Below are 26056 nucleotides of genomic sequence, written 5' to 3' on the forward strand. Positions count from 1 at the left end.
CCAAGCTCTTCTTAGCGGAGGAGAGCGAGGCCATGGATCCATCCTCAGCCCCAGAGGCCAACTCACTCCAATTGAGCCATGACTGCAGGAGGGAAAAAGAGATAGAGGAGTAAGGGGGGGGCGGTGGAGAGCAGATGGGCACTTCTCCTATGTGCCCTAACTGGAAATCAAACCTGGGACATCCACACGCAGGTGGACACTCTACTACTGAGCCAACCAGTCAGAGCTGTTTACCTGTTCTTGTACTTTACATAAATGGAAGCAAAATAATAATAATGTGCCCTTTGGTATCTGACCTTTTTCACTCATCGGTATGTTGGCAAGATAATCTATATTATGGCATACAATTGTAGATCCCTCGGTCTCTCTGCTGCAGAGTATTCCACTGTGTGCCTACACCACTTGCTCTACTTTCCACTTTGGGACTGTTCCAATTAGTGCTGCCATGAACATCCTAGGACATGTCTGTTGGGTACATACCTAGGAGAGGAATTTCTAAGAACTCAAGTCTGTTTAAATATTGAGAAGGAACTAGTAGAGAGATAATGACGCTATAGGAGAGAAGGGGTCAAAGTGAGTGTGAGGTCCCTGAGGAAGCAGGAAGCAAGAGGTGGGAGGGGTTGGGCCAGAACAGGCAGGGAGAGGCAACAGGCGAGAAGGAGAGAGCAGTATGGAAGGTGGGTTTGTAGTTGGGGGTAGATATCGGGGGTTCCTTGCAGCAGCCTTGATTTGACCATGCGAAGTAGGAAGCAAGATGGTGGATTGAAGTGCGGAGTCGGAGGGTTCAGGGTTTTGAGGCAGGTGAGAGGGAGAAGGTTTGAGGAGGTCATAGCAGAATTGTCAGCTAGCTGATTAGAGAATGAATGAGACTGAAGTCCATAGCAAATCCTGAGACACTCTGGGATTCTATGGTTTTGAACAGAACAGTTCTTTGATTTAATTCCCAGAGTGAAGGAATTTGGAAACATGATTTTCAGGCTGTGGCTCCCTAAAAGGTCTGTAGCGCCACCTGCTGGTCAAGAGCCACATGACTATGCCTTCACCTCTTGTTGCTCCCCAGATAAACCCAGACCCCTAGAGGGGCCTCAGGCTGAGCCTTGACCTCAACCAGAGACCAGACACCTCCACATAAAACCTAGTCACATGCTGAGCCCCGACCCAAGCAACAATGTAACTGTAGTCCCAATTCAAGCTCCACTGAGCCTAGATATAGTGTTCTGAACAGGCCGGGGGGAGGGGGGGGCCTGGAACTGCATCCCCTAAAGAGGCAGCCAGCAAGCATCTTGGTCTCAGGACCTATAGCTGTGACCTGAGAGCTGGGCTCTTCCAACTTTCCTAAACTGCATCCCCTGACAGAGTCCCCTACCATGACAGTCCCTAGGGACCTAGAGCCCTGTGCCCTAATGGGACAGGCTTATGCGCAGGCTCCCCGGTCCCGTGACCTGCCCAGACCTGTTGTAGATTCCATACCACCCTTCCCCAAGGCTGCCTCCACCTCCCACTTGCCTGGCTCGGGCAGGGCCTCCTGAGACTCAGCTGGGAAGGCAGGCAGGCAGGCAGGCAGGCTGAGGCGGGCACGGTGGGGCGATGGAAGCCACAGCAGAACCCGTGCTCTACCAGAAGCTGCTGCTTTGGGAGCAGAGCTTGGAGTCTGAGGAAGAAGAGGAGGAAGTATCAGAGCCGCTTGTTTCTGACCCCTGGAAGCCCCAGGACTCCTCTGGGTAAGTCAGGGAGGGACCTGGGCACCCAGAAACTCAGGACTGAGGCTGTTAAGTCCCTCCCTCTGGGGCCCCTAGCAGGGCCAGACAACCCTGTGCTTGGTTCAGCTCCAGGAACTTTCTAGTTGAATAGAAGGAACCCAGACTGCAGCCTCAGACCTGGCCTGATCCAATCAATTCACGGTCTGTATGTCTGAAGGGACCTTTGTGCCAAGCCAGCCCTGCCAGCTGCTCTGTCAAAGGTTCCCAACCCCCATCGCCTGGTGCAGCAGGCACCTGCTGAGCAGGTTGGGGCCTGGCCACACCTGGCTGAGCCCTGCTCCTCAAGCTTGCCAAACCCTTATCAGGCTTCCCTCCCAACTGGCTCGATCCTGCCTCTCCAATCTCTCTCCAGAGACTCCCTCCCTAGCTGTCCTCAGTTTCCCCAATCTTCATGTTTCTAACCACGCTGCGCCATCTGCCAGGAAGACTTTCTCCTTGGCAAACTTATACTCCTCTTGCAAGCAGGACCAACCTTCTGGGAAATATTCCCTGGGTTTTCTTGGGGCTCACGGGTGTCCCCCGCCTCGGCCCTGGCTCAGGATACCCCTCTCTGCAGGAAAGAAATTGGTGCTCGGCCTGGGCGCTGGGCCAAACTGGTCGCTGCCCTGCTGCTGCTGGCTGTTGGCTTCTCCCTGGCCGTGTGGCAACTCCGCACCAGGGGCAGCTCTACAGAAACCCTGAGCTCTGCGGCCCCTCCATCCAGCGGGCACTCCCACCACCCCGGCATATACCACCATGGTGCCATCGTCAGTCCTGCAGGTCAGTGATGAGCACAGCTCAGGGGAGGGGAAGGACCAGGGTCAGTGGTCCCAGGCCCCTCCCCACAACAGTGTCTTCTTTGTGCAGCCACATGCTCCCGCCTGGGCCAAGAGCTGTTTCTTGCCGGGGGCAATGTTGTGGACGCTGGAGTTGCAGCAGCTTTGTGTCTGGCAGTGGTGCATCCTCATGCCACAGGGCTAGGTCAGTGACCCCAACCCTGGGCCCAATTGGTGACCTGGAACCCAGGCAATCAGTGGTCCTCACCTCAAGGCTAGTTAGTGAACAGGACTTAGGATTTGGTTAGTAACCCAACCCTAGGCTGTGACCCTTGATTCTAGGTCCATGTGATCTTGACCCCAGGTGTGTCTCCAGACCCAGTTAGTATCTCCTGACTCCACAGAGGCTAAGTTCGTAGCCCTTCACCTCGAGCCACTGAGTGACCCCGATCCCATGTAACCCCTTTGTCTCCCCCAGGTGCCACATTTTGGGGCCTCTTCTACAATAGCTCCTCAGGCAATTCAACTGCCCTGACACCAGGCCCAGTCCAGACCCTGGTCCCAGGCCTGGGGCTGCCTTTGGCTCTGCCTGCCCTGCACTTGCTGCACACACACTTTGGCCGCCTGCCCTGGCCACGACTGCTGGTGGGCCCCATCACACTGGCTCAAGAGGGTTTCCTTGTGGACACACACTTGGCCAGGGCTCTGGCAGCCCAGGGCACAAAAGGCCTCTGTCCATTACTTTGCCACACTGATGGGAACCCCCTGAACTATGGAGACCGCGGCATCAACCAAAAACTGGCAGCCGTCCTACGCAGGTCAAAACATATCCCCACCCCAGACTTTGCTGGGGATGTCCTACTAAGTCTGCTGGCCAGAGACCTGGGGCTGGAGGGTCCCTCAGCTAAGCCCATGCCCACTTTGGAGCCAGCACTGCAGCTTCCTTCGGCCGAGGGTATCCTGTTCACCACCCCCAGCCCCTCAGCTGGCCCAGAACTGCTGGCACTGCTGGAGGCAGCCCTACAGTCTAAAGGACGCAGCCTTGACCCCTGCCCACCACCCCTACAAGCTCCTGAGACCCCTACGACCAGTGTCCTGGCCACCGTGGACAGCAGCGGCTCTGTGCTCCTTCTTATCTCTTCACTCAACAGCTCCTTCGGCTCTCGACACCTGTCCCCAAGCACCGGGGTTCTACTCAGCAACCTAGTGTCCAAGTCTGCAGTTAGTACCTGGGCCTGCCCCCTTATCCTTCGTGGCCCAGATGACACAGAAGTTGATGTGTTGGGGCTAATGGTTTCAGGGACCCCTGCAGTAGCCAGAGTCACAACTCACGCCCTGCTAAGCCACCTGGCTGGGCCCCAAACCCAGGCCCAGCCTCAGCACCAGCACCAGCACCAGGCCCAGCACCAGCACCAGGGCCAGCAAGGATCAACAGAGAGCCCTAGTGTTTGTGGCCAAGGGACCATGGTTCAGGTGGCAGCCCATGCAGAGCACGCCCATGTCTCCAGTGTACCCAATGGCTGCTGCCCCTTCCAGGGGTTCTAAGGGGGCAGAGACATAGCAGGCCCAGCAGCAATGGAGTACACAAAGAGTGTGTAGGAGCTATATGCTCACGGCTAGCTCAGGCTCTCAAACTCTGGCCTGACAGTTACTTGGACTGGCTCTTTTCAGCTAAGATAACTGAGGATAACAGGCCCCATCAGGGCCTGAGGCCAATCCTGAGTTCAGATCCAGCTCTGGGAAGGAAAGATGGAAGACTGCCAAGTCCCTGCCTCGGCTCTGGGCCCCATGGGCAGGGCAGGCAGAGCCTGGGTTACCGCTGGCATCTCCATCCTCCCCTTCAGGCCACCCTCTGCTGATCTCCCTCAATAAAGCTGGAAACAAAATAAAAGTCAAGTCCCACAAATGCCGTGTGCCATTCCTGCATCTTGGTTAATTTCCCATAAGTCTTTGAGGCACCTGGTATCGGGGCTTCCCAGATGGGCAGTACAGGTAATCCCCAGCCAGAGAAGCAGAGCCTGGGCTAATGTCTTTCAGCTCACCCCTGCTCTGCTCACCTCCTGCCTCCTAGGACACCATATATACAGGGTAAACTTTTTTTTATTTTAGCACATGTATGCAAGAAAAAAACAGACAGGAAGGCAGAGAGATGAGAAGCATCAATTCTTCATTGTGGCACCTTACTTATTCATTGACTGCTTCCTCATATGTGCCTTTACAGGGGGTAGGGGGAGGTTCCACTCAAGCCAGTAACCCCTTGCTAAAGCCAGAGACCTTGGGCTTCAAGCCAGAGAGCATGGTGTCATGTCTATGATCCACACGCAAGCCAGTGACACCACACTTAAGCTGGTGAGCCTGCACTCAAGCCGGTGACCTCGGGGATTCAAACCTGGGTCTTTTGCATCCCAGGCCAACTCTCTATTCACTGCACCACTGCCTGGTCAGGTGGATAAACCTCTTAATCTCACTTTCTAAAACAGACAGCAGAGCAAGGAAGATGTTGAGAGGGTGAGTAGGAGGTTCCCCAGAGGCTTGAGTACAACAGAGCTGGGTGTATGATATTTAAAGACCAGGTTTGGCCCTTAACACCCCACCTTCCTGAGGGCTGGGGTCTCTCTGGGACTACATCCTCCAGAGACAACTCCACACCAGGGGTAGTCTACAGAAACCCTGGGCTCTGTAGCCCCTCCACCCATGGGCACTCCCAACGCCTTGGCATACACCACCACGGTGCCACCACCAGCCCTGCAGGTCAGTGATGAGAACAGCTCAGGGGAGGGGAAGGGCCATCTAGAGTCACTGGTCCCACACCCCTCCCCACGACAATGTCTTCCTTGCTGCAGCCACATGCTCCTACCTGGGCCAAGAGCTGCTTGCTGCCAGAGACAGCTTCTCAAGTCAATAAGCAGGGGGACCAGTAGCACCTCCACATGTAAAAGGTATCTTTTCTTTTAATAGAACTCTTGATTCTACCACCTCTATCCCCCTCCTCAGCAAAGAAAATTCTTCCCCTGCTCAGTAAATGGTAGCACAATTTACCTACTTATTTTAGCCCCAAACCTGGCATCCCTCTCTTTTTATTCTCGCCCCCCATCTATCACTCCCTACCAGCTCCAAATTAGCTGGAATCTGACCCGTTCTCCTATCATCACCTTGGTCCAACCCACCACTGTCTCTGTTCTTTCTGCTTCTGCCTCTGCATCTTAAAATCCATCCCCCCAACAGAGCTGCAAAATAATATTTTAAACATGTAAACAGAATCAAGACTTGCCCTTCCATAAAACCCTCCAACGACCCCATCACACTCATAACAAAATTCAAACTGATTCCCTTAAGTGACAGCAAAAGGGCGGCACCGTCCGGATCCTCTTCGCCGCCCCCGCCCAGCCCCTAAGGCTCTCCGCACCGCCCGGCTCCGCCCTACGCCGGCCCCACTTTACCCAGCCGACCCTATCCAGCGCGCATGCGCCACGACCTGACCCGGAAGAGGCAGTCTTCGGAGCCCACGTGTTCAGGAGCGTGGCGGAGATGGAGGGTGAGAACGTTGCTGAGGCTATGTCTCCGGGAGAAGCGACGAACAGCGGCCCTCGGCCTGTCGACCGCCAGGGCCTGCTGAAGCACAGCCGCGAGTTCTTGGATTTTTTCTGGGACATTGCGAAGCCAGAACAGGAGACGCGGCTTGAGGCCACGGAGAAGCTGCTGGAGTATCTGCGCACTAGACGAGAAGTATGATGGCGGGGCCTGGGGCAAGGGACTGCGTAGGTCTCAGCAAAGATGTGGCGGCGGGCCACAGGAATTGGGTATTAGGGGTAGTCGGTTGCGAACCTGGGTGCCCAGGTGAGCGCGGGCAGAGGGGCGGGCATGGTGCGATTCTTGTCACTGGTCGACTCGGGGATCTTCTTGGTTCCGCAGGGACCCGATATGAAGTACGCCCTGAAGCGCCTAATAACTGGACTCGGGATGGGGCGAGAAACCGCCCGGCCCTGCTACAGTCTGGCTTTGGCCCAGGTAAGATAGTGACTTCTGGAAGGAACCAGCCATGCTGGTCAGAATAGTGGGGAGTGAGGAGGGCAGATGTCTCAGCTGCAGGGGAGGGGAGTCAGTGGTCCTCAGAGGAAGAAGTTGGGGAGGGGTGACATCTGAGTTGATGGGAGGCGTCCCCACATGGAGGTAGGGAAAGTGTATGAGCCAGGTTTGTCTACAGAGAAGCCCCCGCAGGTGGAGTGGGAGGTTGAGCATTTTTTTTGGTTCTTGGTTGACTGATCTCTGAGGTACATTTAACTGGGGCTAGTAAGCTTTGGAGTGGGTTCCCTTATTTTTGCAATGTTCAGCATCCTCTCCTCCCAAAGCCACTCAGCCAATGAGAGGTCACTGTGAGGAACTTGGACACCTGGATGGAAGGGCAGTAAAGATCACTCCTTTAGGGTCAGTCTGAGGGAGCTCAGAGCAGGCTGTGGGGATAGCGTCTGGGAATCTTAAGGACCAGAAAAGGTATTTTGTGCAACCCAGGTAGGCATGGGGCAGGGAGGCAAGATTCAACTTCCCTCGAGCAGCAGGTTTCATCATTAGTGCTGCTCAGATGGGCGTGAGCAGCTTCAGAGGCATCCTTGGGGTGGGAGCAGGGGCCCAAGGCCTCTGGGCAGAAACTGAAGGAAGTGGGAGGAGGTTGAGGTCTTTGGGATGTGGCTGGACCACTCCCCTGAGCATCTTCCTCTTGCCACAACTCCTGGCAGCTGTTACAGACTTTTGAAGATATCCCTTTGTGCAGCGTCCTGGAGCAGATACAAGAGAAACATGACCTGCAGAAGGTTAAGAAGGTGAGAGTTAGTGTCTATGAGGAGGATTGCAGCCATGGGATCGGGAATACTTGGGCCCTTCTCACCTGTACCTGGAATCTATTTCTAGGCAATGATGAGACCTACTCTTTTTGCAAACCTGTTTGGGGTGCTAGCCCTCTTTCAGTCAGGCAGGCTGGTGAAGGTAAGAGCTTTGGGGGGACTGGGTATGTAGACTAGCTTGGGAGTGGTGGGGGGCAGTGGCATGTCCTGCTCATGCTCTCTACCCCTTTTTGGGTACCAGGACTCAGAGGCACTGATGAAGTCCGTGAAGCTACTGCAAGCCCTGGCCCAGCACTACAACCACTTGCAGGAGCAGCCCCAGAAGGCCCTGGTGGACATTCTCTCTGAGGTATAGGCTTACCGGTTATGGGAGCTCAGGTAGCGCTACTCATTACAGAAACACGGAGAAGACGTGAGTTAACGCTTGGGAACGCTTTAGAACAGCACTGTCCCGTTGAAATACAAAAGTGTGTGAGTGACATTTTTTTAGTGCCTGTATGAAAAAGGTAAAAAGAAACAAGTATAGCTTAGTAGCGTTATTAATTATTTTTATACATTTATTAGGTAATCTAAATAATAACCTAAAATATTGTTTCAATGTGCAATCGCTATGAAAGGTTATAGAAATAGTTTATATTATTTCTGGCAATATTAAGTGTTAGAAAACCAGTTTGTGTTTTATACTTACAGCAAATCTCCAGATTTAGCAGGTCTTCAGTACTCAGTAGCCACTTGTGGCTAGTGGCTGCCATATTGGACAGTGTAGTTCTAGAACAGCACCTGGTGTGTGGCAAGTATATGAAACATATTTGCCATTGTTCTTCGGCAGAACTGGCCCCTCAGGGACCCCCACTGCCCTACTTGGGAAATGGAGGTAGGCCAGTACCTGGAACCTTTGGCTGCTGGGGAAAAGGCAGGGACAGCAAAGTCTGGGCCCTAGCTTTCTATAGAGCCAGAAGGACCTAAATTTGAACCCTAGCTCTCTACTTGGGGCTCCTTATATAAAAAAAAATAAAAGAAGAATAATTAAAATGGAGATCACAGGACAGTTATCAGTGGGATGCTTGTTAAAAACCCAGCTTCCTGAAACCTGGAAATTTGAATGTTTTAACAAATACCCTCTGATGATTCTGATGCTTAGCAAAGTGAGTTGTAGCCGTCCCACCTCAGATTGGCACTGTACCAGGGCCTTCGAGGGAGCCTGGCAGGTAGAACAGGGCCCGTAGGGCTCACTTCACAAGGGAAGAAGCAGGGTGCTGTGAGGGAGCCACCCTCCCTCAACCTGTCTCCCACCCCAGGTCCCGGAGTCCATGTTACAAGAGGTGCTGCCGAAGGTTCTCAAGGCCGACTTGAATTCAGTGCTTGGCTCCCCCGAGCACCTGGAGCTCTTCCTCTTGGCCCAGCAGAAAGTGCCAGAGAAGCTCGAGAAGCTCATGGGATCGGTCGACCTATTCTCAGATGAGAATATCCCCAGGTGTGAGGGGGTGGGTGGCTTCCCTAGGGCCAAGGGGCTGCGTCTGGCCATCCTCAGATTTGTGATAGGACCTGGGGGATGTCCCTCCTTCCCTGGGCACCTGGGCCTTTGTCTGTTTGGTGGATGCTACCTGAATCCTCTCTGCCCTCCATAGACTGGTGAATGTGCTGAAGATGGCCGCCGCCTCCGTGAAGAAGCAGCGCAAACTGCCCGACGTGGCTCTGGACCTGCTCCGCCTGGCACTTCAGGAAAACAAGTTCCCACGGTTCTGGGAGGAAGTTGTGGAGCAAGGGCTACTAAAGAAGCAGTCCTGGCCAGCCAGGTGCCTATGGCCTGTCCACTCTCGATCCCCTCTTTCCTGTTGGTTAAGTGGAGATGGGTTGGCATTCCTGAAGTCCACCTATGGGAACTGAGGCCCCTGACCAGGCCCTGTCATGTACCCCCTTAGCTATCTGTGTTTCCGCCTGCTGGGTGCATCCTTGCCCCTGCTGTCCAAGGAGCAGCTGCAGCTGGTGATGCGAGGAGACCTGATCCGACATTTTGGGGAACACATGGTCGCTACTAAGGTGGGTACGGGCAACGCAGCCCAACATGCCAGACACGGCCAGGCTTCTCACCAAGAAGGGGGTTGGGTCGCCTCAGAGATCAGTCAACTTCTGGAAAACAAGGTTGGTCTTTGCTCCAGCATCACAGGTCTTCCTACCTCCAGTCCTGCCTGGTATGGGCAAGCATGGCTGCTGTTTGAAGGAGCCTGGGACCTGAGCGTCCCTTCTGGATAAAGTGAGCTATCTGGATCCTTCTGCCCTTGGGCCCCTCAACAGAGGCATTACAGCCAGCAGTCTGTGCAGACTTCCATCCACCCTGTGTTCTGAGCACTGTCTGTTCGTCCCACACTAAGCTAAGCACTCAACAGGAGAGTTAAGGGGTGCGGAAGCATGGAGTGAGGGCTAGACCACCAGGTCCCAGTCCTGGCTTCACTGTCCACTAGCTGTGTGCCCTGTTACAGGTCGCTTCCCTGCCCCTGCCTGCCTCTCCTTGTCTGTGAGACAAGAGGAGCTGTGTTCCACACAGCGGCTATGAAGATAGCCACTTAATACCCATAGGCCACTTACAGCCGTGCATCCTGCACAGGAAGTGCAGCTGGGTTTGCTCCTCCCACCAGTTTACTTCACCTTCACAAGCAGCTTCAGAGCTACAATGCTGTTAGAGTTCTGAGTGAAGGACACAGGCTGGGAGGCCAGGCTGCCTGGAGCCTCTTGACCCTCAAAAATTACTCCCATGCCTAACCAGGTGGTGGCAGAATGGATAGAGCATCAGCCTGGGACTCTGACGACCCAGGTTTGAAACACCAAGGTTGCTGGCTTGAGCACAGGCTCATCTAGCTTGAGCGCTGGGTCGCCAGCTTATGAGATCATAGACATGAGCCCAAGGTAGGTGGCTTGACCAAGGGGTTACTGGCTCTTCTGGACCCCCCCCCCCCACCAGGCAAGGCACACATGAGAAAGCAATCAGTGAACAACTAAGGTACCACAACCGTGAGTTGGTGCGTCTCATCTCTCTCCTTGTCTGTCCCTCTCTCCTCTTCTTTTAAAAAAACAATTATTTCCAAGCCTTTTTGTGCCTAATTTTCTTCATCTGTAAAATAGCAAAAGAGGCCCACTGTTACAAAGATTAAACAAACTTTCACACACAAAAAACATCTCATGGTGCCCAGCACATAGTAAGCATGGGAGAGTCCCATTGTGACACAGCTAGTAGCTGGCGGAAGTGGGATTTGAATCCAGGTCGGTTTGATGGCCCAGTCTGGACTCTGAACCACTGCTCTGCCCTGCCTTGAGCCCAGAAAACAGCTTGTTCTGATCCAGTGAGAGGTGGGAAGAAGAGGCTTTCTGGGGCCAGAGTTGTGATTGCTAAAGCAGTCAGGTGGAGGCAGATGTTGATGGCAGACAAGTATTGTGACGACAGGGCAACTTAGCTGGCTGCACAAGGGAGGGGACTTGCTGGGCCTCTGTCTACCCTGCTGTGGAAGAGGTTGCCAGGGCTTTTGGTCAATGCAGTACCTGACTCTTGCAGTTCCCGAACCAGTTCAAGTTTTCTCCAGAGATGAATGAGTACATTGGAACCTTCCTGGAAGGCTGCCGGGACGACCCTGAGAGGCAACTGGATGTGGTGGTGGCCTTCACATGTGTCACCAACCAGGGTCTCCCTGTTGTGCCTACCTTCTGGCGAGTTGTGCGGTTCCTGAGCGCCCCCGCTCTCAAGGGCTATGTGACCTGGCTGCGGGACATGTTTCTCCAGCCTAACCTTGACTTGTTGGTGGACTTCAGCACCGTCAATCAGAAGAAAGCCCAAAATGCCTCGTTCCATAGGTGAATGAATGGGCCCAGTGGGGGCGGGCTGAGCCCACGACCAGGACCCTCTCTGCTGCAGCATTGAGGTGTATGGAAGGGGAAAGGAGGAGCTGAGCCTCAGTTTCCTCACATGTATTCCCATGCTTGAGTTAAGGGGGCAGAGGTCTTGGTATCCCTGTCTCAAAATGGGGCAAAGGCATACCACAGTTATCTCTAAGTGGCTCCAATGACCTGGTTTCTGCTTTCAGTCCTGAACGAGCCGCGCTCCGGTTGCGGAAGTGGATCATCCTCCGCATGGTCAGCATTGTAGACAGCTTGCACTTGGAGAAGGAGGAGGCCTTGATTGAGGAGGTGGCCAGGTGTGAGACATGCCCAAACCCCAATTCTCTATGGGTGGAGCAGCCAAAAAATTGGGCCTCTTGCCTGTTCCTAGTTTGGGTCCCACTGGAGCCAGAAGTGTTGGGGTCAAGTGGTCCATGAGAAATAGGCAGCCCATTCCTGCCTCTCACAGGGGATTCAGGAGAAATTCCTTGGGAACCTTTGAAAGGAAGAGACCCAGGGGGTGTGAGGTTGCAGGGGATCAGGGACTCAGGCTGGCTCTGCCTGTGCGTCAGGCAGCCTCTGCACATCAACAGTGTGGGGGAAATCTCAGCACGGCCTCACGATGCTGGGTGCTCATTCTGCTCTCACTGCAGTCCCGAGGGGATCCCATGTTTGCAGAAGTGATGGTGTGACTTGATTTAAGCCACACAGCCTCAAGTCTCTCTTGGTTCCAAGGGAGGGAAGCTGGATACAGATCTGAGAAATGTCCACTCTCATCAGCAAAGTAGCTCCCTTCTCCAGGCCTTTGGTGATGCCGTGTAAGGATGGGCTGGTAAAAATGGGTGAGGCTAACTGAGGCAACATGGCTTGATGTCCCATCCTTCCCCAGGTTTTGTTTCTTCCACTCTTTCTTTGAAACAAAGGAGGCCACACCCCAGATCCCAGAAACTGAACAGAAGTTCTCCTTCCCTATGGAGGTCCGGGCCCGAGAGGTGGCCAGCACTGCCTTCTTCAGGTGGGCCATGGGTAGCTTGGGAGAACCTGAGGGTGGGCTAGCAGGGTCGGAGGGACGCTTGGGAAGGCTTGCTCTGTCCAGCTCTAAACTGGGAGGAACTAGAGGCCCAGTGAGTTTCAGTGGGTCAGGAGGTAGGTGGGGGGTAGGTATTGATGTTTACTAACCAAGTCCATGACCCTGACCCTGACCCCACCTTAACACAGCCTGCTGCAGACCCTCAGCACTCAGTTTAAGCAGGCAGCGGAGCAGACCCAGGACAGTCAACCCTGGACCTACCGCCTGGTACAGTTTGCAGACATGCTGTTTAACCACAGCCACAACGTGGCCCTGCTGGTGCCCTTCACTGAGCAGCAGCGCCAGGCCTGGGACCGGTAAGGGCTGGGATTTCCAGGGGATGGGTGGGGCACTCTGACACTGGCAGCAGTGGCCTGAGAGCATGCCCATCTCACACCAGGATGCTACAGACTCTGAAGGAACTGGAGGCTTGCTCGTCGGAGGCCAAGGCCAAGGCCACTGCCTTTCAGCACCTGCTACTCTTGGTGGGCATCCACCTCTTCAAGGTACAGCAGCCTGGAAAGGAGGGGGTTATGGACCTGGTGTCCTCTTGAGAGCCTCAAGGCCTCAGCCAGGAAAGGCTCTGGGGAGTTGAACTTCACAGATTTCCTAGGCTAGGTGGTCCTGGTGGAGCTTAGTGCCAGTAACTCATAACCCTGGTGGTTTCTTCTTGACTCTGAACCCTCGTTTCTTCAGAGGTTTTCTTCTTACATCACATGCAGTTCCTACGAGGCTTTTTTTTCCTTTTGTTACTTTTTTTTGTTTTTAGTTTTTTAATAATTTTTTATTTTTAAATTACAGTTGACATACAATATTATCTTAGTTTTAGGTGTATGGTAGTGGTTAGATGTTTATATAACTTAGAAAGTGATCACCCCAATAAGTCGAATACCCATCTGACACCATACCTAGTTATTACATTATTAACTATATCCTTAATGCTCTACTTTATATCCTTGTGATTGTTTTTATAACTTTCAATTTGTCCTTCTTAATCCCTTTCCCTTTTTCAGCTAGCTCCCTAACCCCCCTCCCATGTGACAGCCATCAACATGTTCTGTGTACCTATGAGTTTCCATTTTCTTTGTTCCTTTGTGGGTGTTTTTAGATTACACGTGTAAGTGAAGTCATAGGGTATTTCTCTTTCTCTCGGGCTTATTGCACTTAGCACAGACAGATTCATTCCTGTTTCTGTTCTGTAGATGGGAAGATTTCATTCTTTTGTATGGCTGAATCAATAGAATACTATTGTATGTATGTACCACTTTTTTTTTTTTTTTTGACAGAGACAGAGTCAGACAGAGGGATAGATAGAGAAAGGAACTGAGAGAGATGAGAAGCATCAATCATCAGTTTTTCGTTGCAACACCATAGTTCATTGATTGCTTTCTCATATGTGCCTTGACCGTGGGCCTTCAGCAGGCCGCATAACCCCTTGCTTGAGCCAGCAACCTTGGGTCCAAGCTGGTGAGCTTTGCTCAAACCAGATGAGCCCGCACTCAAGCTGGCGACCTCGGGGTCTCAAACCTGGGTCCTCTGCATCCCAGTCCAATGCTCTATCCACTGCACCACTGCCTGGTCAGGCTGTACCACTTCTTTATTCATTCATCTATTGATAAGTACTTAGGTTGCTTCCATGTCTTGGCTATTATAGTAGTGCTGCGATGAACATAAGGATGTATATGTCTTCACATTAGTGTTTTGGGTTTCTTCAGATAAAAATACTCAGAAATGGAATTGCTGGGTCTTTGTCTCTTGTAGCTTTTGTTTTAAAGTCTATTTTGTCTGATATAAGTAATGTTCTCCCAACTTTTTTTGTTTCCTTTGTCATGAAATATTTTTTTCCATCCCTTTACTTTCAGTCTCTGTGTGTCCTTCTATCTGAAGTAGATCTCTTAAAGGCAGCATATGTAAGGGTCTTATTTTCTTATCTATTCAGGCTTCCTATGCTTTTTGATTGGGGCATTTAATCAATTTGCCTTTAAAGTGGTTATTAGATAATGTAGTTGTTGCTATTTTATTATTTTTTTTTTTTTTCTTAAAGAAGTTCTTTATGGCCGACCAGGTGGTGGCGCAGTGGATAAAGCATCGAACTGGGATGTAGAGGACCCAGGTTCGAGACCCCAGGGTCGCCAGCTTGAGCATGGGCTCATCTGATTTGAGCAAGGTTGCTGGCTCGAGCAAGGGGTCACTCGGTCTGCTGTAGCCCCCCCCCCCCCAAGGCACATAGAGAAATCAATCAATGAACAACTAAGGAGCCGCAACAAAGAATTGATGTTTCTCATCTCTCTCCCTTCCTGTCTGTCTTTCCCTACCTGTCCCTCTCTCTCTGACTCTCTCTGTCTCTACCACACACACACACAAAGAAGTTCCTTTCATTTCTTGTAATATTGATTTGGTGGTAATGTACTCCATTAGCTTTTTCTGGTCTGGGAAGCTCTTTATCCGTTCTCTGATTCAAAATGATAGCTTTGCTTGGTAGAGTAATCTTGTAAGTCTTTACATTTCATCATTTTCAATATTACATGCCCGTTCTTTCTGGCCTGCAAAGTTTCTGTTGAGAAATAGCTGATAGTCTTCTGGGAGCTTAACTAAGTGCTTTTCTCTTGCTGCTTTTGAGATTCTTTCTTTCTCTTTAAGCTTTGGCATTTTAATTATGTGTCTTGGTGTGGGTTTTTTTAATTCATCTTGTTTGAGACTGTCTGTGCTTCCTGGACTTGTATGTCTATTTCCTTTGCCAAGTTAGGGAAATTTTGTCATTATTTCTTCAAATAAGTTTAACTCCTTTTCCTTCTTCTTGTACCCCTATTATGCAAATGTTGGTTTGTTTTATTTTGTCCTAGGATACTTAAACTGTCCCCATTTGGGGGGATTCTTTTTTCTTTATGCTGTACTGATTGGGTGTTTTCTATGATTTTATCTTCTCTGATTCGATCTTTTGCTTCATCTAAACTGCAGTTGTTTCCCTCTAATGTATTTTTTATTTTAGTTATCATAGTCTTTATTTCTGACTTTTTTGTTTGTTTTGTCCTTTTTTTTATGTTTCCTGTCTCTTTGTTAAAGTTTTCATTGAGTTCATTGAGCATAATAACAGGGTTTTGAACTCTGCATCTGGTAGATTGCTTGTCTCCATATTTAGTTATTTTTCTGGGTTTTTGTCCTGTTCTTTTATTTGTGACATGTTTCTCTGTCTCCTCATTTTGGCTGCCTCTCTATGTTTCTGTTTATTAAGTAGAACTACCACGTGTCTTAGTCTTGGTAGAGTGGCCTTATGTAGTAGGTGTCCTGTGGGTCCCAATGCACAGTCTCCCTGGTCACCTGAGCTGGGTGCTCCAGGTGTGTCCCTTGTGTGGGTTGTGTGTGCCCTCCTGTTATAGTTGAGCATTGATTGTTGTTGGCACATCAAGGGGAGGGATTGACCCTCGGGCTGTTGGACTATGAGGACTGGCCATGACTATAGTGGAGGAATTGTTTTGTGTTTTTTTTTTTTTGTATTTTTCTGAAGCTGGAAACGGGGAGAGACAGTCAGACAGACTCCCGCATACGCCCGACCGGGATCCACCCGGCACACCCACCAGGGGGCGATGCTCTGCCCCTCCGGGGCGTCGCTCTGCTGCAACCAGAGCCACTCTAGCGCCTGGGGCAGAGGCCAAGGAGCCATCCCCAGTGCCCGGGCCATCTTTGCTCCAATGGAGCCTTGGCTGCGGGAGGGAAAGAGAGAGACAGAGAGGAAGGAGGGGGGGGGGTGGAGAAGCAAATGGGCGCTTCTCCTATGTGCCCTGGCCGGGATTCGAACCCAGGTCCCCCGCATGCCAGGCCGACGCTCTATCGCTGAGCCAACCGGCCAGGGCTAGTGGAGGAATTGTTGTGTGGGGACCAACCCCACAAAGCAGGATTCACTTTAACCAGGCTCTGATGCCTGCTGAATGCACCCTTTGGGTGTATCATTTGTGGAGGTGTTTGGGTGGTGCTCTGAAGCTGGCCACCAGGTATGTTGGTTCTGGGACCTCTCGGGAGGGGCTCTGGTATAGGCCAAGTTCAGCAGCGACCTTTGCTGTGCCTGGTGTCAACTGGTATGAACTACAAAGTGATGGACAGATGGTTGCCTCTTCTGTTGGGTTTGGAGATGCCTGAGAAAGTAAGCTGCAAGCTGAGGCTGGCTGCCACTAGTACTGTGCTTGTGGCTGCTTAGCAAGAAGGATGGGGCACACTGAGGCCAGCTGCTATTGGCTGTTAGTGAGGAGAAACCATTGGAAGCAGCTTGAGTGGGCCTGCAAGTTGTGTGGGTGGGGCCTCAGGGAATCACCAGGGCTGGGCAAACAGTGTTAGCCGGGTTGATGGAGACTCAGATGTGGCACCTGCCTGCCGGCTCTATGGGGGTAGGTCTCAGCAAGGAAACAATGGCTTCTGCCAGTACTTCTCTCTGGGAGAAAACTGCCCTTCTAACCTTCACTACGAAACCAGCCGATCTAATTCCTCCCTGTATATTCCTGGCACTTTTTGAGTTACTGCCACAGCAAGTCCAGTAGTCTGTGTATGGGTCCTTTAAGAGGAGCTCCTGCTTGGAATTTGAGCAGCCCTACGTCTTACCCATAATCTCTGCTGGTTTTCACAGCCAGAAGTTATGGGAACTTCTTCTCCCAGCACTAGAACCCTGCGCTAGAAAGTCCATTGTGGTGCTGGGACCCTTCACTCCTTTGGGGGTAACCCCACATGTGTGATAACTCTCCCACTTTTTAACCACCACACCAGCCCCTTCCATATCTCTGCCTCTCCTACTAGTCTGACTTCTATATATCCTGGGTTATGGGCCTTCTGTTCAATTAGACTTCAGGCGATTCTGAATGATGGTTGTAATTTTGATGTGTTCATGGAAGAGGCAAGCATAGCATTTACCTACTCCACCATCCTGACCAGGAGTCTGCTCCTGGGTCTTAAGTAATTTGAGAGGATAGGCTCTCGTTGCTCCTTCTAGCCTCCTGGCTGAGGAGTTTGCTTCTGGGCCTAGCCCGTGGAGAAAGGGTGGCTGTGGTGCCCCTTTCACTCCTTGGCATTGGACATTAGGGCCCTGTGATTAGGAACATGTTTTGAGCTAACCCCAGACCCTGGGATCTCTAAGCTTGACTTGGACCATTTTGTGTCAAGCTCCTAGGTAAAAAATGACCACAGCCAGGGAGCTGGACACAAAGATGACCAGAGCTCTGGGCTTCTATTCTGGCCTTTATTCTATCACCCCGGCACAAACATTGAACCCCACCCACCCACCCACACACACACACTGCAGTATGATGGAGAGGTCTACCTTTTGAGTACCATGGATCACACGGGCTATTTAGAGGCCCCTTGAGGGTGGGCAAGAAGGGTGGGTGGCTGGAGTCTTTGCTTATCCCCAACGAAAGGGGTTTTAAATCAGTTTAAATTAGTTAAAATTCGGGATTTTTAGTTTTTTCTATGTAATAATGTTGAGCCAGGAAATCTAGAATTGCAAATCATGAGGCTGGGACCTGCTGGCTTCCGGTGACTCTGACCCAGCCATCCTTGTCAGGCTTTCTGCCTCTCTGGGCATCTTGGGAAATTTGGGCTCTATTTCTCTGAGTGCTCTCAGGTCCTGTGATTGTATGTTAGGTGAAAACCTCCTGCACTGCCCCTGGGGTCTGGCTGTGGTCCTCTGTTTTGGATGGTGAGAGTAACTGACTAAGGCAGGCTGGAGCGTCCTCAGTCTCTGAGGATGCCAGCCACTCCTAGTTGACTATGCCTCCCCTGTCTCAGCAAAGAGTGGGAATGGGGCTTGGCTCCTGATTTGTACCCTACCCACAGTCCCCCACAGAGAGCTGCGACCTCCTGTGTGACATCCAGACATGCATCAAGAAGAGCCTGGGGGAGAAGAAACGGCGGACCCGCTCCAAGGCCAACAGTGGGTCATTGCCCCAGAGGCAGGGGTGGCAGGGCACATCTTGGGCACAACAGGGACCTGGAATGGGGCGGCAGTGCCCTGCCCGGGCTCAGACCTCTTCCTGATTGCAGCCTCCCAGGAGCCGCCCTGGGTGGAGGTGCTGGTGGAGGTCCTCCTATCCCTCCTGGCCCAGCCCAGCCATTTGATTCGCCAGGTGGCCCGGAGCGTGTTTAGCCACATCTGCTCCCACCTGACTTCACGTGCCCTGCAGCTAATCCTGAATGTAAGTTGGGACTTCGGGGAATGTAAGTTGGGACTTCAGGGGAATGGATCCTGCGATGTGGCTGTTCGGGCTTCAGGCTGAGTCAAGGCTGCCGTATCAACCCCTTATCCTCACTGTAACCTACAGAGTAGGTGCAGCTCTGCCACCGTACAGCCGTGCTCCAGGGTACACTGAGTGGCAGTTGTGTCTGTGGAGGAGTTGCTGGCTCTGGGCACTGGGGGGTGTAGCCTTACCTCCTGGGCTTCATTTTCCTCCATTGATCTTTGGCCAAGACTGGACTGGGAAAGGTCAGGGAAGTTAGGAGGGCCCAGTGGTCTGAGGAGCGTAAAGGGTCAGCCATCTGGGAATACCCTGCAGGTGCTAAACCCAGAGCAGAGCCAGGATGAGGACGACAACGTGATGATCGTGGATGATTCCGAGCAGCTGGAGAATGAGGAGGTACTTGCTAGCAAGGGGCAGCGCAAGGCGGGCGGACACGTGGTGTGCAGTGGGAGATGCTATACCCCGGCCACCCACAGGACAAGAGCTCAGAGAGCGAGGACGACAAAAACTCGGAGAGTGAGGAGGACAGCGATGAGGAGGAAAGCGAAGAGGAGGAGCGGGATGGGGACGTAGACCCCAGCTTCCGGGAGCAGCTGATGGCGGTGCTGCAGGCAGGGAAGGCACTGGTGAGCAGCACCTCAGGAAGGCTCCTATCCCTGTCTGCACGTGCCTGTAAGACGCCAGCCTGCTCACTGGGCATCTCTTGGTCAGGGTGGAGAAGAGGAGGAGGAGGAGGAGGAGCTGGGGGATGAGGCCATGATGGCTCTGGACCAGAACCTCGCCAGCCTCTTTGCAGAGCAGAAGCTGCGCATCCAGGCCCGGAGGGACGAGAAGAACAAGCTGCAGAAGGAGAAGGCGCTCCGGCAGGACTTCCAGATCAGGGTGAGCCTGAGAGCCAGCCCGAGCACCGCCAGCCCTCTCGGGCCCAGGTGCTCTGCCCCTCCCCTTCCTCTGCACGGCCCCCACTCCTGACTGAACCTGCCTGTCCTGGCCACAGGTCCTGGACCTGATCGAGGTGTTAGTGACCAGGCAGCCCGAGAACCCCCTGGTCCTAGAGCTGCTCGAGCCGCTGCTGAACATCATCCATCGCAGCATGCGCACCAGCAGCACCAAGCAGGAGCAGGACCTCCTACACAAGACCGCCCGCATCTTCACGTGAGCGCGGGCGGGATCCCTCTCGCGCCCCAAAAGTGGCGCTCAGGAGTGCCAGGCTTTTGGAGTTTCCCAAGTAGAAAGGGGAAGAGCCAGGATTCCAGAGCAGGCATACTTCGTTCTCAGGGTTCGCTGCTCTGCCCCAGAGGCACATGTCTCTCAGCAGCTCACACACAGGCCTTGATTTCTCCATCCATTCAATAGTTACCCATCCTCCTATACTTAGCAGCAGAGCTGTGCTAGACCGGCAGTCCTCAGGGGCCCCAGTCCCAGCTCTGCCCTGCCCTGAGGGTCACTACAGTTGGGAAACCAGACTGGTCATTAGGCAGCAACATCCTGGGGCTGTGGCGGGGAGTAGGTAGTGGATAAGAGAGCGCAAAGTAGTGGAGGCCCTAATTAGTCTAGAGGTGCCAGGGAAGTCCTCCTGGGAAGGTATCAGTAATGCTGGGCGATCGTAGTTCACCAGGCCCAGAGGCCACAGACAAGGCAGAAGGGGTCCAGAGGGGCACCAGTCAGAAGCAGTTGGGGTGTTAAGAGGCCTTGTAAACCCGACCCTAGCAGTGTTAGGGAGACACAGGTATTTTCACCAAGAGCATAGGCAGGGGCGAAGGGGTGGTTTGCCTTTTAGAAATGGGTGGCAGCGTGGGCTGCACTAGACCAGGGACCCAGCCAGAGGGGGACAGTGCAGGTGGCAGGTACAAGCTGCCTTCCAGAGTGCAGAGGTGCTGAAGGAGACAAAGGCCTTGAGACTTGAAATGCCGAGTACACAGAACCAACCGAGAGGGTGGGGAGAGTGACGGACAGTGCACCCCCAACTCATACCAGCTTCAGGCTGCACCCTCTCTGCTGTTCTCCTTGCTGCCTGCGGGGGCAGTGTTGGGCTTGTGTCCTGCCTCTTGTCCTTCATGTTCCCAGTCCTGCGGGACCACGCAGGGTTCTGAGCGCAGAGACCCTGGTCCTGCTTTACAAAGGGCCTGAGAGCCACTGGCCCATGAGGGACTGGTCTAGACAGGAGATGTGGAGCAGGTAAGGAGTACAGCCTCAGGTCAGGGAGCTGGTCTCCCCTCTGGCTGGTCCTCAGAGCAGATCTGCAGGTGGCCTTGGGCCTCTTCCTGCAGCCTTAGTCAGATCTCTTTTCTTATCTAGGTGTCTGCTTCCCCACCTGTGAAATGGGACTCGCCCTACTCTTGGGGTTGGCTCTGCCTGGTGGGAGCAGGGGTGGAAAGTGAATGTTTGTAACCAGCTCTGCCCCTTACTGCCCCGCAGACACCACCTGTGCCGCTCCCGGCGTTACTGCCGTGACGTGGGCAATTGCGTGGAGACTCTGTACACCCAGGTGGAGAGGCTGATACAGCAGGCCGGTCAGCAGGCCGACTCGTCAGTCTCCCTCTACTACTTCAACGCCTCTCTGTACCTGCTCCGGGTTTTGAAGGGCAACACTGCTGACAGGTCCATAAACAAGACCCCGAAGGAGAAAGCGGAGAAAGAAGGCACTGACACCAGCCCCGAGCCCAAGGGCCCCGAGGTGAGCAGGCCCGTTTCTTAGATGGGGAATTGAGGCCATGACTTCCCAGTGACCCAGCTTTCGGCCTTCTGAAGGCACCCCACACTCTGCTCCCAGACCAGGAACCCCTCTCCCTGATTTCACACCGACTCTCCTTCAGGTGGCCCAGACTACTAGCTGCTTGGATTTGAACCTCGTGACCCCGATATACTCATCAGCACTGAGCTCCTTCCTGACCAAGCGCAACAGCCCGCTGACCGTGCCCATGTTCCTCAGCCTCTTTTACCGGCACCCGGTGAGTGTAGGGGCCGGCCTACCACCCCGGGACCTCTGCTCAACCCAGTCTCCCGTCTCATAGCCTGTCGTTCCCTCCCTAGATGCTCTGTAAGAGCCTGCTTCCCGTTTTGGTCCAGCATGTGACAGGCCAAACACGGCCTCGCCACCAGGTAAGGGCCTGTCTGAATTATCTACTGGACTCATTTCTGGCTAGGTCTTGATGAGACCCAGGAGCGCTGCCCTGGTGAGAAGGGCGGGCGGGCCCAGCGCTGCCCTGCCCCTCCAGCCATGCCAGCCGCTTCCCTGCTACAGGCACAGTGTACCCGCGGGGGAGGAGTAGCTTTGCTCCCGCCACTGCCACTTCCCACGTGGCCCGAGCCTTCCAGCTCCTTAGTGCGCACACTGCAGCCTGCACAGAGGAGGCCCTGGCTGTCTGCTCAGGTGCCTCGCTGACAGGCAGGACGAGGACAGAGACGTGCTGGGGAGGCTGGGGAAGATGGTGCCGATGGGTAAGAGGGTCAGGAACTGTCTCAGCCCAGGTTGCTGCCTCTCCAGCAGAGAGCCCTTGCTCCCCCACCCCAGGCCTCTTTTCCCCCACCTACCTGAGAAGAGAGGAAAGGAAACTTCTGTGCTGACAACCAGGCAGCTTGGACCCAGAGCAGCAGGCTGCCGAGCTCTTGGCTGCCCTCTGGTCCCCTCAGCCTTGGCCTAGCGTGCTGAGGCTCCGGTGACCACATTCCGTCCCCCAGGCCCAGGCCTGCCTGCTCCTCCTGAAGACCCTGCCCATCCGGGAGCTGAGACTGTGCTTTGAGGACCCTGAGTGGGAGCAGCTGATTGGCGAGATCCTGGCAAATGTCACTGAGGTAGCAGCCACAGAACTCTCCTTCCACACCCCCCTCAAGACTGGTTCTCTCAGAACCAAGGACAAGAATTACTGGCAGCCTAAGCCTTGGGGTGGTCTTGGGGTGCCCCAGGACCCCAGGTTCTTCCACTGGGGCCCTCGTCTGGTATGGGAAATGGCTTTGGAAAGCTGTCCACAGGCTTAGCCTGGCTGCCTTCTCCTCAGAATCTGCGGACACTGGGCGAAACGCAGACCAAGGTGCAGCAACTGAAGGAGCGGACCTCCTTAGAGCTGCTCAACACTCTTTTCCGGATTATTAATCATGAGGTGAGCTCAGGAGGGAGGTCACCAGGCAGGCAGAGAGCTATTGGGCGGGTTCTAGATGCCAGGGAAGGAATCGGGCTGTTTTTGTTTGCGTGGTTAGAGAGCCGTGGACACAGGTGATTGACTTGGAAAGGGTGAGTGCCACACCCGTGCCTCGTCAGGGTCAGAGTAAGAGGGGGTGCTCTTGTCTGTGCCTCAGTAAGAAAGCTGAGAAGGGGCTGGGAGGGCCTGTGGGAGGAGGTGACAGGGATTCCTGGTGAGCAACTGTCAGGAAGGAGCCAGGTTTCCGGGCCTGTGGCGAGAGGCAGGCGCCATCAGAGTGTGGTCCTGGACGCAGCTGTGGGTGAGTGTCTGGTTCCCTCAGTCTGGCCCAGAGGGAAAGGGCTGGGAGTTCCTACGTAAACACTGGGCATAGCCAAGTGCAGGGAAGCTTGCTAGAGCCCCCTCAGAGCAGCAGGTGGACCTGAGAAGCAGTCAGTGTAAAAAGCAGAGAGGTAGTAAAAAGCCAGGAGAAAAGGGTGTTCTGGAAGAAAGTGGGTTTCAAAATATTCCATTTGATATGTGGCAGGGTGAGATGGGAAGAAGAGCTTTGGCCACCCTGGCATCACTGCATGGTTCCCCAGAGGGGGGCAGGCTAGAGCCACCAAGGGGAGGACTGAGGGAGGGTTGAGGAGGTACAGGTTGGAGTTTCTGGCTGTGGGGAGAGGGAACAAGGCACCTGGCGCTCCTTTTTCTTCCGAAGGCAAGTGAAACGGGTGACTTACAGGCAGGAGGAGTGGCTGAGGGTGCAGAGGGGGCATGCGGTCCCTGAAGCGGCAGTAATTGGGCAAAGGGGAGGGAGGGAGACTGGGGCTGAGAACTGGGAAGAGGCCCTGCTTCCGGTCTCCTGTGTAGCCTCAGATAACCCACCCTTCTGCAGAAGCTGACCGTGGACCTGACAGTTGTCCAGGGCGTGCTGCTGAGCCAGCAAGCAAAGCTGCAGCAGAAGGTGCAGCAGGGGGAGCACTCGGCCGGGTCCAGCCGCCTCTATGACCTCTACTGGCAGGCCATGAAGATCCTTGGAGTCCAGTAGGTTCTGGGAGGAGGGCTACACTTTGGGAGGGGCTGGAGAGACCCTTGCGCTGCACACATTCTGATGTGGGAGCTCGAGTCCCATGGGGTCACAGAGGCGAGGGACACTGCTGCCTTTACTGGATGCTTCCCTAATTTGATCACTTTCTCCCAGGCGCCCCAAGTTAGAGAAGGATGCCCAGGAAGTCCCCAGTGCCATTCAGAGCCCCATTAGCATGAAGCGGAAGAAAAAGGGTTTCTTGCCAGAGACCAAGAAGCGCAAGGCAGGGGGCACCACTCAAGAGGAGAATGCCACACCTACAGCCACCGGGGGAGACCAGCCCCTCAGCACAGGCAAGAAGAGGAGGAGGAAGAGGAAAGCTAAGATGGCAGCGCAGGCCCAAGTGAACGGGACACCTGCTGCTGAGAGTCCTGCCACCATGAGTCTGGCCCCAGAGCCCCCTACCGTGGGCCCCAGCACCCCTGCCAAGACCCCAAAGCGAAGGAAGAGAAATCGGAAGATGTCCCAGGTGAATGGAGCCACTCCTGTGACCCCCACAGAGCCTACTAGTGAGAAGCAGCATCAGGAAGAGCCGCCCCAAATGGAGGTCTCAGGTGAATCTCCCCAGTCGGCACTGCCGGAGATAAAGGCAGGATTGTCTTTAGCCAGCAGCAGCCCCGGCCTCCTCCAAATCGGGGCCAAGAAAAAGAAAACACGGCTGAGAAGGAGGAGCAGGTTCTAAGCGCAGGCCCTGCCCCTCAGTCCCTTCCCTTCAGCTCTAGAGACTCCTCTATTTTTTTTCACCAGGATTTCAATAAACAAGCCACTGTGTGAAGTGCTTACCTTCTGGCCCTGGGGGAGGGGTCTGCTGCAGCAAGCACAGCCTGAGTCCTTTTCGGGGGGGGGGGGGGGGTGCTGGCTCTGCTCTCCCGTTGTCTTGTTTCTGAGCCCTGGACACATCTGAATTGTATGGGGCTGGGACCTTGGCACCCAGCAGTGTGGACCAGGCCCAGGGCTCATGTCCACGCAGGTCGGCACAGGTAGACGCCACCATTGCAGTGCTGGCGTCACTGGCTGAGCCCAGGTGTGACTGACCGCTCCTTGTGCCCCCCACACCCCTAAGGCTACTTTCCTGCAAGAGCTACCAGGGCATGATTTAAATAGGTTTATTTCTTCATTTATAAGAGGAATATATTTGGCTTCTCTCTTAAGACTCTGAGATTCACAATCAGCAGCTCTAAAAAATAAAGGAGCAGTTTGGCTTCCGGAAGGAAGAGGAGGCAACACTTGGACCTGGTTCTTGTACAACAAGAAAACATTCCTGGGGCCCCAGGTGAGGCTGGGGTGGGGGTGGAGGCCAGGCTGGTCTTTAGGGGATTCTACCCCCTTGTTAGGCTCCCCAGGGTGCCCCAGAATTTGGTGGGGAGTGGGTATTCCAGTAGCTTACACACCACTGAAGCTACACCAGCCAGTAACTACAGGGCGAAGAACATTGTCTAAGCTGGCTCTTGGGGTCAGCTGGCCACAAGGAGCCCCCAGACCAGAACCACCTTGATTCCAGCAAATGTGCAGGGAGAATGAAGCAGAGGGACTGAGCTGCACGCTGGGACCAGGTCTGGTGTGCTGGCAGCTACACCCTGCGTGTGGCTGTGAGGGTGGGGTGGGCTGTGCAGCTGGGACTACAGGGCCAGTCGGGCTGGGGCGTGGTGGGCTGTGTGGAAATGCATGTGAGCAATGGCAGCTGGGGTATGGGTGGAGGTGACAGGTTTTAACCTCGGGCTGAAACCCCCACCAGGCTCTTCCCTAGGTCAGGAGTTGAGTTGATGGCTGCTTCCTCTGGCCATCAGAGCCCCAGCTACTGCCCCATAGATTCTGGGAAGAGTCCCCTGGGACCCTATCCCTAGGAAGAGCCCAGGGTAGGGCATGGTAGGTTCGTAGCTCTTCATGGGAGGAGTGGTTTGAAAGATGAATAGGGGCTTCAAGGAGCCCTGTATGGGTGGGTAACCCCAGTGGTCTCTGACCTGGGGCCACAGGTGGCTTGTGGCAACCACCAGGGCCTTCACTCCTGGGGATGCCCGCTCACCCGAGGAGACCTCCAGGCTGACAGCCAGCCTGAAACAGAAGAGACCAGTGTCCTCCAGAGTGATCAGCCAGGCTTGGAAGTCCCAGTGACAGGTGCCTGGCTCTGCCAGGTTGAGTCCAATGTCCCCAAGTTCAGAGGCCTAGTTGAAAGGCTCTGGTCCCCAACACCTCAGAGCCTAGATTGCCACCTTGAGGCCTGGGCTACCTCTCTGGGCAGGCCAGGAGCTGCTGGGTCTTCAGTGCTGCAGACAGTGACTTGTCCAGCAAGCTGCATGGGGAAGTCCAGCCCGCTGGCCCCACGGACTGGGGAGGGCCGGGA

General features: G+C 54.0%; 2 protein-coding genes across 3 annotated transcripts; both read left to right on the top strand.

The window, feature by feature from the left end:
• Window positions 1-1464: 1464 nt before the first annotated feature.
• Window positions 1465-4638, top strand: GGT6 (gamma-glutamyltransferase 6). 2 transcript variants are annotated; one of them, XM_066363397.1, is made up of 4 exons: window positions 1465-1721; window positions 2317-2519; window positions 2607-2720; window positions 2994-4638. In XM_066363397.1, exons 1-4 carry the CDS (start codon window positions 1588-1590, stop codon window positions 4058-4060), a joined length of 1518 nt encoding a protein of 505 aa, XP_066219494.1. In that variant the 5' UTR covers window positions 1465-1587; the 3' UTR covers window positions 4061-4638. The 2 variants fall into 2 exon arrangements, with proteins under 2 accessions (XP_066219494.1, XP_066219495.1); XM_066363398.1 differs by having other exon boundaries at window positions 1469-1721; window positions 3593-3869.
• Window positions 4639-6004: 1366 nt separating this feature from the next.
• Window positions 6005-24490, top strand: MYBBP1A (MYB binding protein 1a). Its single transcript, XM_066363399.1, has 26 exons — window positions 6005-6241; window positions 6428-6523; window positions 7249-7332; window positions 7421-7495; window positions 7595-7702; window positions 8652-8827; window positions 8982-9149; window positions 9276-9393; window positions 10901-11196; window positions 11427-11537; window positions 12110-12235; window positions 12439-12606; window positions 12690-12795; window positions 18107-18203; window positions 18314-18465; window positions 18823-18903; window positions 18984-19133; window positions 19219-19389; window positions 19505-19662; window positions 20926-21184; window positions 21324-21458; window positions 21541-21609; window positions 22189-22302; window positions 22506-22607; window positions 23524-23672; window positions 23830-24490. The coding sequence occupies exons 1-26, from the start codon at window positions 6044-6046 to the stop codon at window positions 24395-24397; spliced, it is 4035 nt and encodes a 1344-aa protein (XP_066219496.1). The 5' UTR covers window positions 6005-6043; the 3' UTR covers window positions 24398-24490.
• The last annotated feature ends 1566 nt before the right edge of the window (window positions 24491-26056 follow it).

This window comes from Saccopteryx leptura, chromosome 2 (assembly GCF_036850995.1).
Source record: "Saccopteryx leptura isolate mSacLep1 chromosome 2, mSacLep1_pri_phased_curated, whole genome shotgun sequence".
NCBI lineage: Eukaryota > Metazoa > Chordata > Mammalia > Chiroptera > Emballonuridae > Saccopteryx > Saccopteryx leptura.